Genomic DNA, 19287 nt, shown 5'->3' on the forward strand with positions numbered 1-19287 from the left:
CCTAGCAGTAAGAAGGGTCGCTGGTTCGAATCCCAACCACAGCACTACCTGCCTGGAGTTTGCATGTTCTACCTGTGCCTGGGTGGGTTTCCTCCGGGTACTCCGGTTTCCTCCCACACTCCAAAGACATGCTGGTAGGTTAATTGGATCCTGTCTAAATTGTCCCTAGTATGTATGAATGCGGGTTAGGGACCTTAGATTGTAAGCTCCTTGAGGGTAGGGATTGATGTGAATGTACAATGTATATGTAAAGCGCTGCGTAAATTGACAGTGCTATATAAGTAACTGAAATAAATAAATAAATCCCAAAGGTGTTCTATCGGTTTGAGGGCAGCACTCTCAGGAAAGTCAAGTTCCTCCACCCCAAACTCACTCATCCATGTCTTTATGGACCTTGCTTTGTGCACTGGTGCGCAGTCATGTTGGAACAGGAAGGGGCCATCCCCAAACTGTTCCCACAACGTTGGGAGCATAAAATTGTCCAAAATGTCTTGGTATGCTGACACCTTAAGAGTTCCCTTCACTGGAACTAAGGGGCCAATCCCAACCCCTGAAAAACAACCCCCCACCATAATCCCCCCTCCACCAAATGATTTGGAGCAGTGCACAAGGTCCATAAAGACATGAATGAGCCCGTTTGGGGTGGAGGAACTTGAATGGCCTGCACAAAGTCCTGACCTCAACCCAAAAGAACACCTTTGGGATGAATTTGACTACAAGCCAGGCCTTCTTGTCCAACATCAGTGCCTGATCTCACAAATGCTCTTCTGGAAGAATGGTCAAACATTCCCATAGACACACTCCTAAACCTTGTGGACAGCCTACCCAGAAGACTTAAAGCTGTATTAAGTTCAAAGGGTGGGCCAACTCAGTATTGAAACCTACGGACTAAGACTGGGATGCCATTAAAGTTCATGTGCGTGTAAAGGCGGGCGTCCCAATACTTTCGGCAATATAGTGTAGGTGGCTACCTCTCTTTGGGCCCACTTCCAAGCGTAGGAGATGTATTTTTTGCTATTTACTGTCACTATATGATATGTCAAAGCTTATCCTGTACTTGGCCCTGTCTGTTAATATTTGAAACAACATCTCATGTTTTGTAATCTGTTCTGATGAGTTTATGCTGTCAAGCTGTCCTTCAATTTATAGACATTTGCTTTATCCATGTACTTCCTACAGATTAAAGCTGCAAGACCAGCTTGAGCAGAGAAAACGTGAGACACCCTTTGGATTCTCCGTGCCTGAAACTTTCAGTTTTTTATTTTCACTGCTGTCGTCAGCCATGGCATCTGATAGTCTGAGAAAGGAGTTAGACTGTTCCATCTGTCTGAACATTTATACAGATCCCGTAAACCTGAGGTGTGGACACAACTTCTGCCAGATTTGCATTGCTCACGTGTTGGATACACAGGAGGGGTCTGGACGTTTTTTCTGTCCTGACTGCAGAGAAGAGTTTAGGGATCGGCCTGCACTACAGAGGAACATAACACTGCGAAACATAGTGGAGACTTTCCGGTCTACTCATCTAGATCAGGAGGAGACTGGAATCTTCTGTACTTACTGTATTCACTCTCCTGTACCTGCTATTAAATCCTGTCTACATTGTGAAGCTTCTCTGTGTGATAATCACCTAAGAGTCCACAGCAAGTCACCAGAACATGTCCTAACTGATCCCACCACTTCCATGGAGAACAGAAAATGTTCCATCCATAAGAAGATCTTGGAGTATTATTGTACTGAGGACTCTGCCTGTATCTGTGTGTCCTGCAGGCTGGATGGAGAACACCGGGGACACAAGGTGGAGACTCTGGATGAGGCCTCTGAGAAGAAGAAACAGAAACTGAGCAATGTTCTTCAGAAACTGATCACAGAGAAAGAGGAGACAGAGAAGAGACTCCAAAATCTGCAGGAACGCCGACAAAAATCAAAAGAAAACGTTGACTGTGAAAGAAAGAGACTCTCTACCCTCTTCAGAGACCTCAGGAGAGAGCTGGAAGACCTGGAGAAGAGTGTCCTGAGGGAAATCTACAAGCAAGAAAAACAACTCTCACTTTCATTGTCTGATTTGATCCATCAGCTGGAAATAAAGAAGGAGGAACTGTCCAGAAAGATGGGTGACATTAGGGAGCTGTGTAACATGACTGACCCACTGACTGTCCTACAGGAATCGGACACAGGGGACTTGTGTGATACTGAGGTGGGATCTACGGAGGAAAGAGAGAGACATGGTAGACTCCTCCATGATGGAGGGGATCTGGATGTGGCTATGATCTCACACACATTACACACAGGATTATCTGATATGGTAAAATCGGTAAATGTATGCTTCAATATACAAGAAACTTCAGACATATTACTGGATGTGAACACAGCTCATAATTATCTAAAGATATCAGATGACATGAAAACTGTATCCAGATCAGATATAAAGCAGAATCTTCCAGAAACATCAGAAAGATTTCAGACGTACAATCAAGTATTAAGCAGCAGGAGATTTTCCTCCGGGAGACACTATTGGGAAGTGGATGTCGGTCAATCAGAGCGATGGGTAGTTGGAATGTGTTATCCTAGTATAGAGCGGACAGGAGAGCAATCGGCAATTGAATTTAATAGCAAGACTTGGAGTTTTCGCAATTTAAATAATCGGTGTTCAGCGATTCATAATAGGGCAGTAACCTTGTTACCCGACAATATCTCCAGTAATAGAGTCAGGATCTATCTGGATTATGAGGCCGGACGGCTGTCCTTTTATGAGATGTGTCACCCGATCAGACACCTCCACACCTTCACCACCACCTTCACTGAGCCCCTCCATGCTGTGTTGGGTCTAGGAATAGGTTGTCTAACACTTTTGTAAACAGAGGTCATTGATGCCTAGATGCTCAGGCCAATTTGAACAGCATCAGTATGAGTCAAGTAACAGATAATCTGTCCATAGATGGATCGAAATTTGGCCAGTTCAGCAGAGACCAAACAAATTATGATCCATATGTGTCTATGCCCATTCAACTTTGATGAACCATCTTGTTGGAAAATTAATTCTTGATCAGTCAACTGCAGCCAATCGGCTACAGTTGCTGATCATTATATTCTGATAGTGGGGAGGATCCCTCCATCCACCTCGCTTGTGTGGATGGAGAAATCTTCTTCTTTTTTTTTTTTTTTTTTTTTTTTTTCATGCAGTCTGTGGGCTGATCAAAAACAGACAGACATCCATAGGTAGCTTAACTCTGACTTGTATGCATACCTAAATAATGTTTATATATTTTTAAGAATATATAAGGCATTAATTTACTAGTAAACTGTTCTTAAAAATATCCCTGTAGGCTCACAAACATAAAGAAAATATTGTTAACATTTGCATCTATTTTTTTAGTTGATATACTTTTTTTCTTAATAATGCAAATGTATCTAACAGTTACACTCTTAAAAAAAAATAGCGGTGAAGACACCACTGCAGTCTAAAGGTGGCGCTGTTGTTCATTTGCTGGCTGATGTCTGTCATTTCTGTCAATGAAACCTCCCACCTGCCTTTGATCTGATGGTTAGTGAGGACCCCAGCTGTGACAGCTGGGATTCAAATTAGGCATCCGAGCACAGTGTTGGTTGTTGGCTTTTAAAAGGGGAACATTGGTAAAGTGGGTGTAAAGGCAGAAGGTTTCTTTTACCTTACTGCATTCTTACATAATTTTTTCCCATTTTGTATAGTGATGTTAACAATCTATTCAAGTAACTTTTTGTTTTATGTTCTTGTTTTTTAACTGGCAGTTGTACATATTATTTTGTAATTAGGCCGCAATAGTTCACAGACTGTCCATACCGAAGTGTATGTCAATGAAGGTATGGTATAAAATAGGACTGAGGTTCATATAATAAAGATGGACCCAAGAGCCTCATGTATAAATTTGTTCCAAGAATGACCCATCTGCTTTTAACATACCAACTGTAGTAGGCATGGGCCTAGCAATAGGGGTCGCAGGGGTCGCAGCTGTGACCTCCACCCATGTTCCAGGGGGCCCATGTGGCCTCCCAATGGCATATTATCCATGGGTGCAAAGTGTGCAGTGCACCCATTGATGAGACAAGCCTGAGGCTTGCAGCAGTGCCTATCACTGCCCGGTCTCTGCCTCCTGTCACAGACAATCCTGGGTGACTTGCTTCTCAGTCACACAGAGATCTCTTGCTAGAACTTCAGGCGGGTGTCTGGGGGCAGGAACTGCATCTCTGGAGGGGGCGGGGTGCTGATGTCATGCCACCAGAGCCCCGGGAAGGAAAGGAAAATCTGCCATCCCTGCGACAGACTGAATTGATGGACTTGTGCAGACTGGGGGGGGTCGGTGGGAGTATCTTGGCGCTCGGTGGAAAATCTCATTTAAAGTTGATCCCTTGACCACTACCAAGAAAAAATGCCTGAGAGCTCCAACATATAAAGCAATCGTATGAGTGCAAATATGCAGGGAGAAGCTTGTAGATGTCAGTAAATGGACCAACTGTCAGTTTAATAGAAGCAGGAAGACGTCCGTCAGTAAAATACATGATGACATCTTACAGTAGGAGACCTAACAGGCCCCGTGATGTTCTCTCTGAGACGGTTTATGATCTCATTGATGTTGAATTTCAGATATCCTCTTTTCATTATTGATGCCCTTTCATAAAAAAGAGCATGTTAATGCATCTCGGTGATGGTCTATATATCTGTATAAATTCACCAATAAAAATATTGGAAGAGATTGTTGTGATGTGATGGTTGATACTCTGTGACAGTTGATGGCTGTACAGGTTGAGGGATGGTAAGAAGGGTCCAAGGGAAATATGCCCCTTATGTAGGGATGCGTTCCCTAACCCCTTTTTTTAATGATCTCTTGGTGAATACTAGTTCCAGCGACTTCCTATATTGCATTACCTGCCAGTCACTCTGTTGAGAGAGCTCCAGAGTCCTTTGATGAAGGTGGATTCAGGGGGTTCTCTGTCTTGTCAGATGAACAAACCATAGTGATCTTGCCATCAATGCTCTGAACCAGGTTCAGACAAGATACCTGAGCTCTGTATTGGAAAGGTTCTTAAGAAGTCCTCCCCTCTAGAGGGGGAAGCTAGGGTGTGTGTGTTTGCAGGCTGTGTGCCTGGATTGAGGTTCCAAGGTAAATGCCATGGCCATGGGTCAGGCTCGGAGACCAGTAGCTATAGCAGTAGAGGGGTTCTCACCGACCAGCAGGATAGGTACACGAGCAGGTCACCCTGGTGGATGATGCAAGCTCACCCAAGGCTTGGGGTCTAAGCACTAACTGGTCTTCACCAGAGCTCCTGGTGGTAGAGATGGGTGTTGCTGTGTGCCAGGTCATGATTCTTAGGATTACCACCCCAGGAGGTGAGCAAGTCGGAGGCTGGTAGCAGATGTAGCAGGTAGGGATCAAGCAGAAGAGTAGTCAGTAAGCATGCCAAAGCTCGATAACAAATGGTTACAGGTTGGGATCAAATGGAAGTGTAGTCAAGGAACAAGCCAACGATCAGTATTAAGTGGTAGTAAAGATATGGACAGCAGCAGGAGTGAAAAGGAGCAAGATATTGGCTGGAGTGAGCACAACAATCTGGCAAACCGAAGTGCAGAGATCAGGAAGTTCATAGGGAGGAGAAAAGAGTTCAAGGTTCATCAGAGACAAGGAAAGATTGTCCAAGGAATCAGACAGGTAGCTGCCCAGCATCTTAGGTGGCACAGCAAAGTGCTACAGCCCGACACTACAGAGGTCACAGGTTCAGATCTGGACCCTGATAGTGAAGGCCAAGGCTCAGCCTTAGAAGGCGTGAATCTCTGCCTGAAGGCCATGTGGGCCTTAACCATCCTATGATAGTGACAATGAACTTGAGCTACATGTTTTGTGGCTGTTGTTCTCCAGTGGAGGCAGAGGCTCCTGAATGCCAAGACCCACCCAGTGTCTAATAACCTAACAATCTTTTGGAAGCATTAAGGCCCCTTTAGGTTGCAACCCAAAAGATTCACAAACTGTGTGATAAGGAATACCTACAAACCTCTGCTCCTAATGAAACGTTTTGAAAGTTTACTTAGAAGAAAAAAGTATCAAAGTAAGATTAGGTGCTGTGAACATTCCGATAAGTCAAGTGTTAAACTAGAAGCTGATGTCTTCAGCAAGGGGAGATTTTTAGACCCCAGTCTTGGATATTTGTCATGTAGGATGTTCTAAAACATCTTCCATATTAACTCATTAAGATTTTGCACAAAACACACATTACAAATTACAAGAAATGTCTCTCTGTTTTTATGGAACACCTTATTATCATCCATAACCTGAAATGCCTTGGAGTACAATACCAGGAGACTGAGGTCTGTGCACAACATGACCTTCCAAAGACATTCTAACACACATTCTAGCAGGAAAGACTGTTCTATAAAGAATCCTAACATATGCATATAAGCACTTAATATTGTCATTTAGCCTTTAATAAAACATATATAAAAAATATTTTTATCCATATCATCTGAAAAGGGTGCCCCCTTTCTCCCACTTAGCTGAGACACAGCATCCAATGTTGCATGGGTGCTATGGCATGAATGGATGTAATGGCTACAAAGTGAGGGTTCCCCACAAACAGTGATACATATATATAAATGAGAACCTGAGAGGTGGAGAGTATGTGTGTAAGCAGGTGCAGTTAGCTAGTCTGCCACTATGTGACTCTGTTCCAGAATAGTGTATGGTTACAGAAGATAGTGTCATCAGGTGATGGGCCCCTTTTAGTTAGATTCCTCCTGTAGTGGTGTAATGGATGAAGCAAGGCCCAGTTATAAGCTAGGTTGGGAGGAGCCCTAGTGCAGTTGGGGCATAGGAACCAGAGACCCCACCATCAGTTGGTTGTAGCTGATGGAGGCCCTGGACAGGGCTGGGGGCCAGGGAGAGATAGACCTGCACCCAGGAGAGCCAGCTGTAGACTTCCTTAACCCTTATGAAGGTGGGGCTAGGGTGGGTTGCAGAAGGCCTTTTAGCCCAGACAAAAAGTTCCCTACAGTAAGGCTATCCCCTGGAGGCTCCCAGGAGAGGTGTAGCATACACTTGGTTTTATCATTAGTGTCTGTGCCGTGCACTATATTGAAGAGCTAATCTGCCCTGTGAATGTGGGATTGGGTGCGGGGGTTCACTTTCTGCGGAGTGGGCACTTGGCTGTCACCTGGCCTCTTTCCCCTATGCGGCGAATGTGGGGCTTGTTTCTGCTTCAATGCTGGCGGTTTTGGCATTGGCCCAATGCTTTCCCGACAGAAGTAGGGTATCAGCCCTGGTTGGGCTGCATGGTGTTGGCCGCTCCGCCAGATGCTGTGATCAGCACCTGCGGCGATGAACGGCACCAGCTGTGCTGGATGGAGCCTTTGTTGTGCTCACCGGCGTGGTCTACATGGATCACATGGTCAGGCGGTAGGGGGTATTTAAGGGGTGGTCTACCTCTCATTTTCAGAAGCACTTTGAGGAGCGTATGCTGTATTTTTGAAGGTAAGAGCAAGCCTAGGTCGCTATTTGGAATATGGGGTATAGTTGCTATGTATGTTGTATTATAGTAGTGGGTCTTATTGTGTGCTTTGTTGCAGGTGGATAGTATGGAGGGAAAGATGTATCACTTAGACCCCTTCTTTTGTTTGACCTCCTTGACATAGACCTTCTTCTATATTTCTTTTCCCCATATTGTTACTTTGGACATAGTGCTCATTGATGCTTGAGTATCTATTTTCTGGGGTTCGATACCCAGTCTCTTGCATTTGTCATATATTTCCTCTTAACTCCCCCTTTTTTTTATCTTTGAGGAGTTATTCGGTACCATTTGAGAGCTTTACCCTTCCCTGTCTTGTCCCATGTATGGAATCCCTTTTTTGGGCTCCTGTGCATACATGTAAGTATGTTTTATGCATTGCTACGGTGGCTATGTTTGTTTAGGGACTTTCAATTTAGATAAAGTGGGGTTCATTTTTTTATTTAGGCTACAATATGTGATTTGGGAGAGGATTGTTCACCTCATGGGTGCCTCAGTGCCCATCCCCGAGACTGTTCCTGTAAACGTGTCTACTTTCCTGGGCAAGGTGAACGCTCCATTAGTTGCATGACATATGAACGCGTGATGTTTACTTCCTATCCTATATGATTGTAATTGATATTTTTGTATTCATATAGTGAACCCTGTGTTATTTTGCTGTGTGTGCTGAGGAAGCGAAAGCGAAACACGTCGATATACAGAATACAAGGGACTTGCTCAAATGTTCACGATTTGAAAGTATCATGCTCCAACCCTATGTATTAATATCTTTGCTGTATGATTTATGTATACGTGTTTTTAATTTTGGCACAAACTTCATGTGCTTTGTTGTAAACCATTTGTATCAATAAAATGTTATGATTTTATGAACTTGGTGTCTCATCTGCTAAAGTCTGATACACTTTTTCCTTTGTACCCACCTTTTACATGTCACAGCTAATCAGGCCCATTTAAAATATAATTAATATCAGGAACTCTCTTTTCGAATACCAAGTTCCCACAAAAAAATAAAAAAACAAAAAAAAGGAGAGTTGAGTAAAAAAGTGTATAATTTCCTCCTAGAACTGTAGAAGCTCTTCCAAGCAAATCTTTAATATACAAGAATAGAATCTGCTAGTGATGACCTCTACTATTAAACATTCTAGTAGCCTGGTTATCATACTGACTGTACTGCTTTAATACTTTCTAAGTCAAGTACTTTGTAGAACCAGTATGATAATTAGAAGTTCTGGCTTATTTCGCTACAGGGATGAGTGAATCTGCCCAGGTTCAATTCCCAAGGCAGTCGTCAGAATCCTGCTTGAAATCTGCAAAACCTGAACTTTGCGTCAAACCCCATCGAAAGGTTACTTTTTGACACTAAATTCTGTCCATTTTCCAGACTAATAGGCAAGCTATTCTCATAAAAGGGCATGGGACTGGACACTGCAATGGAACTTAACAAAGCAAAAAAAGTTTTAAAAAAAACTGCACAGCAAGGAGATGGCCCTTTTTAATGTGACATTGAAGTAACTTTGAAAAAACATGGATTCTTTACATTACATTAAATGAATTCACCTGTGCTCTGTTATTAACGACTTGATGCCCGCGATATAGCCGAAAGACGGCTACAGTGTGGGCTTAGATTGCTGGGAGGGCGTTCGTGGGCGTCGTCCTGTGCTCGCGCTGACCGTGTGCCCCCTACGGTGCGCGGACAGCACGCTTTATGATCACCGAGTCCCAAGATCAGGGTAAAGGGCTGATCCCGGCCCTTTACCATGTGATCAGCTGTCAGCCAGTGCAAAATTTTGTCAGTAGTTTTATTTTATTTTTTTACAATTTTATATTTTTTATAATTATTTTTCAATTATATTTTTTAATAGTGGGTAGCACTCTCGCCTAGCAGTAAAGAAGGGTCGCTGGTTCGAATCCCAGACACGGCACTACCTGCCTGGAGTTTGCATGCTCTCCCTGTGCCTGCGTGGGTTTCCTCTGGGTACTCCAGTTTCCTCCCACACTCCAAAGACATGCTGGGAGGTTAATTGGATCCTGTCTAAATTGGCCCTTGTATATGAATGTGAGTTAGGGACCTTAGATTGTAAGCTCCTTAAGGGTAGGGACTGATGTGAATGTACAATGTATATGTAAAGCGCTGCGTAAATTGATGGCGCTATATAAGTACCTGAAATAAATAATAAAAAAAAAAATAGATCGATATATATATATATATATATATATATATATATATATTTTAATCAGCCTTGTCGATGGTTTTTGGTGAGATATCAGGGGTCTAAACAGACCCCTGACATCTCCCCTTTGCGACAGAGAAAGGGACTGAGGACACAGATTCCCCACTCCCTTTCTCTGCAGCCTCAGCATTGAAGATGAATGGACAGGAGAAAGTGGCTCCCATCCATTCATAAACTGAAGCAGAGTAACACACAGAGTTACTCTGCTCAGTTATTACAGGACATAGAGAGCATTCGGTAGCGATCGCTCTTAATGTCCAATTCAGACAAGGAAGGGGACGGTAAATGACATATTTACCGGGCCCCTTCCTCCGCTCTCCATCCTGACATTCCCCCAGCAGCCGGCAGGAGAGGAGGGAGGCGGCTGCGGGGGGATGAGGGGGGCGGAGGAGGAGGACACAGCGGGCCAAGGAGAATGGGGGAGCGGAGGAGGAGGAGAATGGGGGAGCGGAGAAGGAGGAGAATGAGGTAGCGAAGGAGAATGGGGTAGCGGAGAAGTGGGAGAATGGGGTAGCGGAGAAGTGGGAGAATGGGGTAGCGGAGAAGGGGGAGAATGGGGTAGTGGGGAAGGAGGAGAATGGGGTAGTGGGGAAGGAGGAGAATGGGGTAACGGAGAAGGGGGAGAATGGGGTAGTGGGGAAGGAGGAGAATGGGGTAACGGAGAAGGGGGAGAATGGGGTAGTGGGGAAGGAGGAGAATGGGGTAGTGGGGAAGGAGGAGAATGGGGTAGCGGAGAAGGAGGAGAATGGGGTAGCAGAGAAGGAGGAGAATGGGGTAACGGAGAAGGAGGAGAATGGGGGAGCGGAGGAGGACGACACAGTGGGCTGGGAGAGAACAAGGGGAGCTGAGGAGGAGGAGGACATAGAGAACAGCCCGGGAGGTTTGGTGCGGCGGGAGGAACAGCTGTAAGCACTGATAGCCGCATGAGGGAGAGGAGGAGAAGCGGCTGTCATGCAGGGAAATCTGTGCTTACAGCTGTCCCTCCCACTGCACCGATCATCCCCAGCTGTGAACAATCATCCATGTGTGCAGGGTGGGTCACAGTGCCCCCCCCCTCAGGGGCCCGTGTGCAGTGAACACCCTGCACCCATGGAGGATGTCCACTGGCACCATCAAATACTATAGCAGCGCTCCTGTCAGTCCATAATCTGACCGGCATTCATATAGTTGGATCATATGAGAAACAGATGAATGACAGTTGGTGATTAAAGACGAGATAGCAGATGGTGGTCCTAGTGATTAATGAAAAAGCATGCACCATACACCAAGATCCACAACACGTGCATCACACTCCCCTAGGGGTTCACACTCGCCAGATATCGGTATATCTCAAGCCTTGAAATACTCCATATGGCTGTCATCCAAATAGCAGGTATGGCCAGAGCTGCGTGTCACTTCCACAGGTGGTCAGACATAGAAGAAAAACTCCACATAGTGTGATCCTATTTACCTTTTATTGCAGTCTTAAACCTCCTTTTAAACAGCACTTCCAAACAATAAGCATCAACAAGCAAATGTAGTAGGTAAGCGTTATCACCAGCCCGTTGGAATGAGGTTCAACCAAACATTATAGGGGTAACAAGCGCTGATCAGTCCCGGTTGTCTCTCTCTGGCGGTGATACGCCAGCGTCACTTCTGATCGCTTCAAGGTCACGCTCTGACGTGTTTCGTCATTACGACTTCGTCTGAGGGCGTGGATGGGTAATTAAATTAATTAATTAAATACTACCAAAAGAAAGCTCTATTAGTGTGAAAAAAAAATAAATAAAAATGTAATATGGGTACAGTGTAGCATTACCGCGCAATTGTCATTCAAAGTGTGACAGTGCTGAAAGCTGAAAATTGGCCTGGGCAGGAAAGGGGTATAAGCGCCCAGTAAGCAAGTGGTTAAAAAAATGTGCAATACTACTCTATAACAAAATGCAATAAAATATAGCAAAAATAAATCCTATCATCTATACATCAATATCAAATAAACATGAATAAATATAAAAATAAATCGAAAGTGTTAGCAGAATCAAATATGTGACATAAAAAACGTAAACATTAAATAACATACAGTATGATCACTAACACATGATGGTTAGGCCAAAATATAAGAGGAGAGAGAAAAGGCAGATTTCATTTTGAAATCGCAATAGAGTGTATTATTTGAGAGACAATAGCCACAAATATTGTTCAGTGGCTGGACAGAAAGTAATTAGCTTGGTTAGGCTGCAATATAAAAGGGAGAATCTATTCCAAAATTGTGCTGAAATAAACATCACAGGGTAGTACAGGGACAGGCTAATCATGGAGCGCATAACGCACCACGCTGGCTGATGGGTGTGGCCAAAATTGAAACAACAGTGGGAGAGGCTGAAAGGTGTAGGGTTAATAAGACCTGAACTTACTCTGCTTTGAGTCAAAAGTGTACACAGAGTGCAAGGGTCTGGAGTGCATAACACAAAAAATTCAGGGGTCTGGAAGCAAAGTGCACAGACTGCAGGTGACAGGAATAAGTAAGGCACAAAAGATAGAGGTCAGGCGTAAGTGATGTACAGAGAGCCGAGGTCAGCAGTGAGTAGTTCACATAAATCTCCACAGAAAAACATCCCAGCCCCTCCCCTCCCCCCTTTCCACCATCACCACCATAAGCATCACCCCAGCAAAAAAGATCTCCCCCTTCCAAACAAAAATTTTCCAGCAGCACAAACTTTCCACCCAGCACAAGCTTTCCTTCTACAAGCAAAACAACCCCCCCGATACATCCCCTCAGCATAAACGCCTCCTCCCAAATGAGAATCCAGCAACATCAAAACCCTACAGCCATCAACTCACTCATTTGCCTTTTTTGAGCTGAAGTGCTCAAGTGTGCAACTGGTGTAGACGCAGAGACGGCCTGTTCATACGTGGCGCAGGGGGGTCCACCCCCCTAATCTACATATAGGGCACCAGACGCATGGATTTCATCAGTTTTTTTTTTTTTTTTTTTTGAAGCACATGATTAAAGCCTGAGGCTCACATTGGCTGAAAGGGTGGGCTCGGGGCGCAGAGCACTGCTCCATGAGCCCACCCAGTTGTGTGACAATAGCAAATTAATATTTGCTATTGTCTTCCTGATTCTCCTCCCTGCCAATCAGGAAGCGGGTCCTATTCTGAGACCCGATTGGCCAGGGAGTCTTAGTTTGCTGCCCCCACTAAATATTTAGCAACATCCGATACTGTGTAGATGGACAGGCTGGCTGGAACCAGGTGAGTGGGTATGGTCGCAGGTCTATCAGGCAGAAATGTATGGCACCCTGGTCCCCTGGTCATGGGATTGCAGTGGCCTGTCTTTGTGGGCAAGTCCCATCAAATGGATCAGGATGACTGCAGCCCTCTGCGGCTTCTGCCAATAGACAAAATTTACCCTTGCTGCTGTTCTGCCTCTCCCTCAGAACTTGTCTCCTCTCCAATTAGTGGCACTCATAGACAGTCTGCCACCTTCTCATCCCTTCCCTCATTGCTAGAGCCCAAATGAAAGTAAGCTCCAGACCTGCCTATTGCTGCTCCCTGCCTGATGTCCCCTTCCTCTATAGTCCTGGCAACATCTTCCTCATTCTCAATATCTGAAATGAGGAATACTTGCATATGACCAAGAGTATCCTCCTACAGCAACTAAGTTATTGTGTAATTAATAAAATCTCACTTTTTCCTCATTGCCAGTTTGTGGAGCTATGGTGGAATCAGCAGAAGAGAAGGAAGAAGAGGGCACATTAACAGCAGTGGAAAACAACTGGCTGCTCTGCACCTAGGAGGAGGAGGAAGAAGAGGAAGGCTTTACTACCTCCTCGTGCAGAACCTCTGCCTCTTCCTTTCAGCCTTCCTAACATCTGTAATTAAGGAGATTGACTAAACATAATGGCAGCTGAACTTTGAATACGGGAAGAGAGGTTAGGGTAACCAAAAATATGTAGCCCACCACACTGCAATCCACAGTGATTTAGCACAATACAACACAAAGGGTTTGCCTCAAACTCACGGTAACTGCAAATCTGAAACTCATCCCTACATACCTGTTTCAGATTGATGAAGTCTGAGGCCAGGCGGTGAGTTTTGCAAAAACTTTTTCTCCCAAAAATACAACACAGAAAGAAAAGGCATAAAAAGAGCAAAATTCTGGTAAAAAAAATGTATTCAAGTATGTATTATCTGAACTATCTATTGCTCTCAGCCTCCTCCAAATCTCCACGTTTCTTTTTTCTTTTTTTCTTTTTTTATTTGCTGCAGTGATCTTACCTGTTAAATGGTGGCTTTGTTCGTTCTGCATGGTTCCACTGTATGTAGGGACATCATCATTGGGCATCGTCTCGTGCTCGCTCCTGAGGTGGACTATGGACTTTGGTATTCATAGTGTGCATAGAGCAGTGCACATTACAGCAACCAATGTGTACTGCTCGTTTCACACAAACAGAAATGAGGGGGGGGGGGAGAAGGTTCAGGGGTCATGTCGGACATTACATTGAGGCAGAAAAACACAGTAAGTAATGATTTAATGTAAAATGAATTACAGGGCCAATAAGTAGTGAATGTGTATGCATTATTTTTGGAGAATAAGGATATGGTTTAGGATCAACAAAGACAAATTTCTAGCCACAATGCATTTTGTATCTCAACATTGTAGTTTCTCTGGAGTTCTCTGTTAGAAAATGTGAAATGAAGCTCACAAATCACTACAATCTATAATAAATAGAATAATAACAACAGTCTAATGTATTGATAGAATCCTTCAATTTATACACATTTTATTTATCCATGTACTTCCTACAGATAAAAGCTGCGGGACCAGCTCAGCCCCATCTTGTGCCGGGAAATCTGAGACAACCCCTGGATTCTCCGTGACTTTCACTTTCGTTTCTCTCTTCAGCTTTCAGCGATGGCGTCTGCTGATCTGAGACAGGAGCTGGACTGTTCCATCTGTCTGAACATTTACACAGATCCTGTAAACCTGAGATGTGGGCACAACTTCTGCCGGGTCTGTATTGATTGTGTGTTGGATACACAGGAGAGATCTGGAGGTTATTCCTGTCCTGAGTGCAGAGAAGAGTTCCAGGATCGGCCTTTACTGCACAGGAACATAACACTGCGTAACATCGTGGAGACTTTCCGGTCTACTCAGCCAGATCAGAAGGAGACTGGAATCTTCTGTACCTACTGTATTCACTCTCCTGTACCTGCTGTTAAATCCTGTCTGATGTGTGAAGCTTCTTTATGTAATGATCACCTGAGAGTCCACAGCAAGTCACCAGAACATGTTCTGATGGAGCCCACCACTGTCATGGAGAACAGAAAATGCTCCATCCATAAGAAGATCCTGGAATATTACTGCACTGAGGACTCTGCCTGTATCTGTGTGTCCTGCAGGCTGGATGGAGATCACCAGGGACACAAGGTGGAGACTCTGGATGAGGCCTTCCAAAAGCTGAAACAGAAAATGAGAAATGTTCTGCAAAAGCTGATCACAAATAAAGAGGAAACTGAGAAAAGAGTCCAGAGTCTGCAGGAACACAAGAGGAAAGTAGTAGAAAAGGCAGCTGGCATTACAGAGGAGGTCTTGGCCCTGTTTGGAGACTTTAGAAGACAGCTGGAAGACCTGGAGAACAAGGTTCTGAGTGAGATCTACAGGCAGGAAGAGCGGCTCTCCCTCTCATTGTCTGATCTGATCCATCAGCTGGAAATAAAGAAGAAGGATCTGTCCAGGAAGATGGAGGACATTGAGGAGCTGTGTAACATGACTGACCCACTGACTGTCCTACAGGAATCAGACACAGGGGACTTGTGTGATACTGAGGAGGTAGATAATGAGGACATAGAGAGGCATGATAGACTCCTCCATGATGGAGAGGATCTGGATGTGGCTGGGATCTCAAACACATTACACACAGGGTTATCTGATATGATAAAAGGGGTAAATGTATCCTTCTATATACAGGAAGACATATTACTGGATGTGAACACAGCTCATAATAATCTACATATATCAGATGATATGAAAACTGTATCCAGGTCAGATATAAAGCAGAATCGTCCAGAAACACCGGAGAGATTTCGGGATTATTTTCAGGTATTAAGCAGTCAGAGGTTCTCCTCAGGACAACATTTATGGGAAGTGGATATCAGTCTATCAAAGCGCTGGGCAGTTGGCATGTGTTATCCCAGTATAGAGAGGAAAGGAGACCAGTCTGTTATTGAATTCAATAACAAGACTTGGAGTTTCCGCAACATAAATGATCAATGTTCAGCAATGCATAACAAAAAAGAGACCCGATTAGATGATAAAATCTCCAGTAACAGAGTCAGGATCTATGTGGATTATGAGGCCGGCCAGCTGTCCTTTTATGATCTGTGTGACCCGATCCGACACCTCCACACCTTCACCACCACCTTCACTGAGCCCCTCCATGCTGCATTAGCTGTAGGGGAAGGTTGTATAAAAATATATGGGGGGAATAAGGAGATGTAGGAAACACTCCTATTGCAGGACATCTGATCAGAGTCTATGACTTTAGAAACCTAGATCATTGTTAAAGTGGTTGTTAACCCACAGGCAGGGGCGGACTGACCATTTGGGCGCTCGGGCAGTGCCCGAGGGCCCCATGCCACTAAGGGGCCCCATCAGGGTTGCCAGCCTCAATAAAACCAGGGACAGTATGTAAAAATCTGTGTTTTTTTTTAAAAATTCCAAGATTATAGCTGCCCCGCCTCTCCAGTACCTTTTCAGTGTGTGTATGTGTATTCTGGGTGTGTATACTGTGTGTGTATATTGTGTGTGTGTGTGTGTATATTGTGTGTCTGTGTGTGTATACTGTATGTGTGTGTATACTGTGTGTGTGTATATTGTGTGTCTGTGTGTGTATACTGTATGTGTGTGTATACTGTGTGTGTGTATATTGTGTGTCTGTGTGTGTATACTGTATGTGTGTGTGTGTATACTGTGTGGCCCCATAATCTATTGCCTGGTGGCCCCATATGCAGGGGGCGGACAAGGAGGAGAGCACAGAGGAGAGACAGGGGACACAGCAGATGACGGAAGCGCGTAAACTGACCACGGTGTCAGGGATCAGCAGCCATGAGATACCTTGGTCAGTTTACAAAGGGGAGGGCAGAAACTGACAGGATCAGCCAAGTATTTCAGGTGATAGAAGGGGCCAAATGACACAGTGTAAGCACTGTGCTGCATAACATGCTTTAAAGGAACAGGATCTTTATTTTGTATTTTTAGGTTAACAAACATTTTAACCTACTACTATGATACAGTAAGCGGTATCAGGTTATTTAGCCAAATCAGCCAGTTATTTCAGTTATCCAGTAAATGTGATGGATTGGGTCAAATGAGACAATTTTTTTTTTTTTAAATAGAACAGTTGTCAATAAATTTGTATAACGTGATAAACTAAATATAATTACAAATGAGGGCTATATAGTGGATATTGTTATATTCAGATACAAATGTGACTTCCTGCAGAAGAGTGGTGCCAAATGTAACTTGGAAGGCTCCTTTAACCTAAAATGACAAAGACCAATAACTTTACAGCAAACTTGTATAAACTTTTAACTTGCAGTGTGGTATTAATAACAGCATGCTCAAGGAGCTTCTTCTTTTTGGCCCGATTCCAGACATCGCATTTGTTACACAGCGCACTACTGTTCACATCACATGCGATGTCTGTGCGATGCGATTTCAGCCATACAGACAGTATGGCTGATATCGCACCGCATTCGGTCCAACACGCACAGGACCCTTTTTTTTTTTTTTGTTCGGACCAGAATCAGATTGCATGAATGTTCACACCTGTGCAATCCGATTCATGTCCGAACTGTCAGTTCGCAGTGCGATATGCAAGCTGAACTGGGGGTGTCGTTACCAAGGTATTGACACTCCCCAGCAGTTTGCATATGGCAGTGTGAACTGCCATGCGAGTCGGTGCGATGCGGGAACCCGCAGTGGATTCGCAGGGTTCTCGCATCGCACCAGTGTGAACCGGGCCTTAAAATGAATTTTAGTGGTAGCATATGAAATGGGTAACATTTGTTCTGGTCTTCAATGCATAGGAGGCTTGTATGATACACAATATGGATGGAAACTGTACACAAAATGTATGGATTGTAAACTGTACAGGTGTAAAAAAAAATGCTTACCAAAAAGCAATACACTCTTTAATACAAAGAAAAAATAAGCGTCTGGACTCTGTGCTGTTTATTATTGGATTCGTCTGTAGATTACTAAATCATATATTGCAAGCAGTGGCGGAACTACCAGGTTCACAAAGGTCACACTTACGACCCTGGAGTTCCGCCACTGTGTGGGACCCCAAGAGCCTGGACTGCAACTCCAGGGCTCTGAGCTGCAGGTGTCTCTCACAGCTCAGAGCTAGTGCTGAGAGTTCCCCCCTCCCCCTGCACGGACAGGAGAGGAGAGAGATGATCAGCTTCTCCTCCTCCCGTCCTCTCCTACGTTGTCTGCACCACCCAAACTCACCGGCAGTGCTATGCCTCAGAGAAGGGGAAGTGTGGGTGGGAAGTTTGAAGCCCAGCATTCCAAAGAGAAAAGGTGCTGACAGATGCTCACCATTCCATCCACTGTGAAGTGTCCCCCCTTCCTCCCTCCCCTCTCTCTCCTGCCTCCCAGTGAGTACTAATGTAAGAGTTATTTCAGGTGTAAGGGGTGCTCTGTGGACTCTGATGTAAGAGGGGCTCTGGTGAGCAGAGACCCCCTTACATCGGAGTCCCCCTTTACACCAGAGTCCACAGCGTTCTCTCTCACATCAGAGCTCCCCTTAAAATGAGGGTTCCCCTTTACATTCCAGAGTCCACAGAGATCCCCCTTACAATGTAATTGGAAGTTCTGAGGACTCTTATGTAAGGGGGTCTCTTCAGACTCTGATGTAAGAGGGGGGGGGTTTCAAACTCTGATGTAAGGGGTGCTCTGCTGACTCTGATTTAAGAGGCCTCTGTGGACTCTGATGTAAGGGGTTCTCTGCAGACTCTAAAAACCCTAGTTTTTTTTTAATAGTTTAGGACGCCGGATGTGTTACACACCCAACAAAAACTTCATCTAATTAATCAAAGCTGGGACTTATGCCGCGTACACATGAGCGGACTTTTCGACCGGACTGGTCCAACGGACAATTCGACCGCGTGTGGGCTTCATCGGACCTGCAGCTGACTCTTTCGGTCGAAAATCTGACGGACTTTAGATTTGGAACCAGTTTCAAATCTTTCCGACGGACTCGAGTCCGGTCGAAAAGTCAGCTCGTCTGTATGCTAGTCCGACGGACTAAAACCAACGCTAGGGCAGCTATTGGCTACTGGCTATCAACTTCCTTATTTTAGTCCGGTCGTACGTCATCACGTACAAATCCGTCGGACTTTGGTGTGATCGTGTGTAGGCAAGTCCGTTCGTTGGGAAAATCTGTTGGAAGTCCGTCGGACCAGTCCGGTCAAAAAGTCCGCTCGCGTGTACGCGGCATTAGACTCCTTTCACACAGGCGTTCCATCTGTCCAT

At 44.7% G+C, this 19287-nt stretch overlaps 1 protein-coding gene across 2 annotated transcripts in view; it reads left to right on the forward strand.

The window, feature by feature from the left end:
• Positions 1-16461, forward strand: part of LOC141145610 (E3 ubiquitin-protein ligase TRIM39-like) — a 28451-nt gene extending 11990 nt beyond the window's left edge. Inside the window, exon 2 of one of the 2 annotated variants that reach the window (XM_073632436.1) lies at positions 14553-16461. In XM_073632436.1, coding sequence (XP_073488537.1) covers positions 14659-16245 — 1587 coding nt within the window. In that variant the 5' untranslated portion in view covers positions 14553-14658 and the 3' untranslated portion in view covers positions 16246-16461. Of the gene's footprint in view, positions 1-1179; positions 8401-14552 lie in introns of those variants that run through there. The other variant, XM_073632437.1, reaches the window with a different exon arrangement.
• Positions 16462-19287: the final 2826 nt, after the last annotated feature.

This window comes from Aquarana catesbeiana, linkage group LG05, assembly GCF_042186555.1.
Source record: "Aquarana catesbeiana isolate 2022-GZ linkage group LG05, ASM4218655v1, whole genome shotgun sequence".
Taxonomy (NCBI): domain Eukaryota; kingdom Metazoa; phylum Chordata; class Amphibia; order Anura; family Ranidae; genus Aquarana; species Aquarana catesbeiana.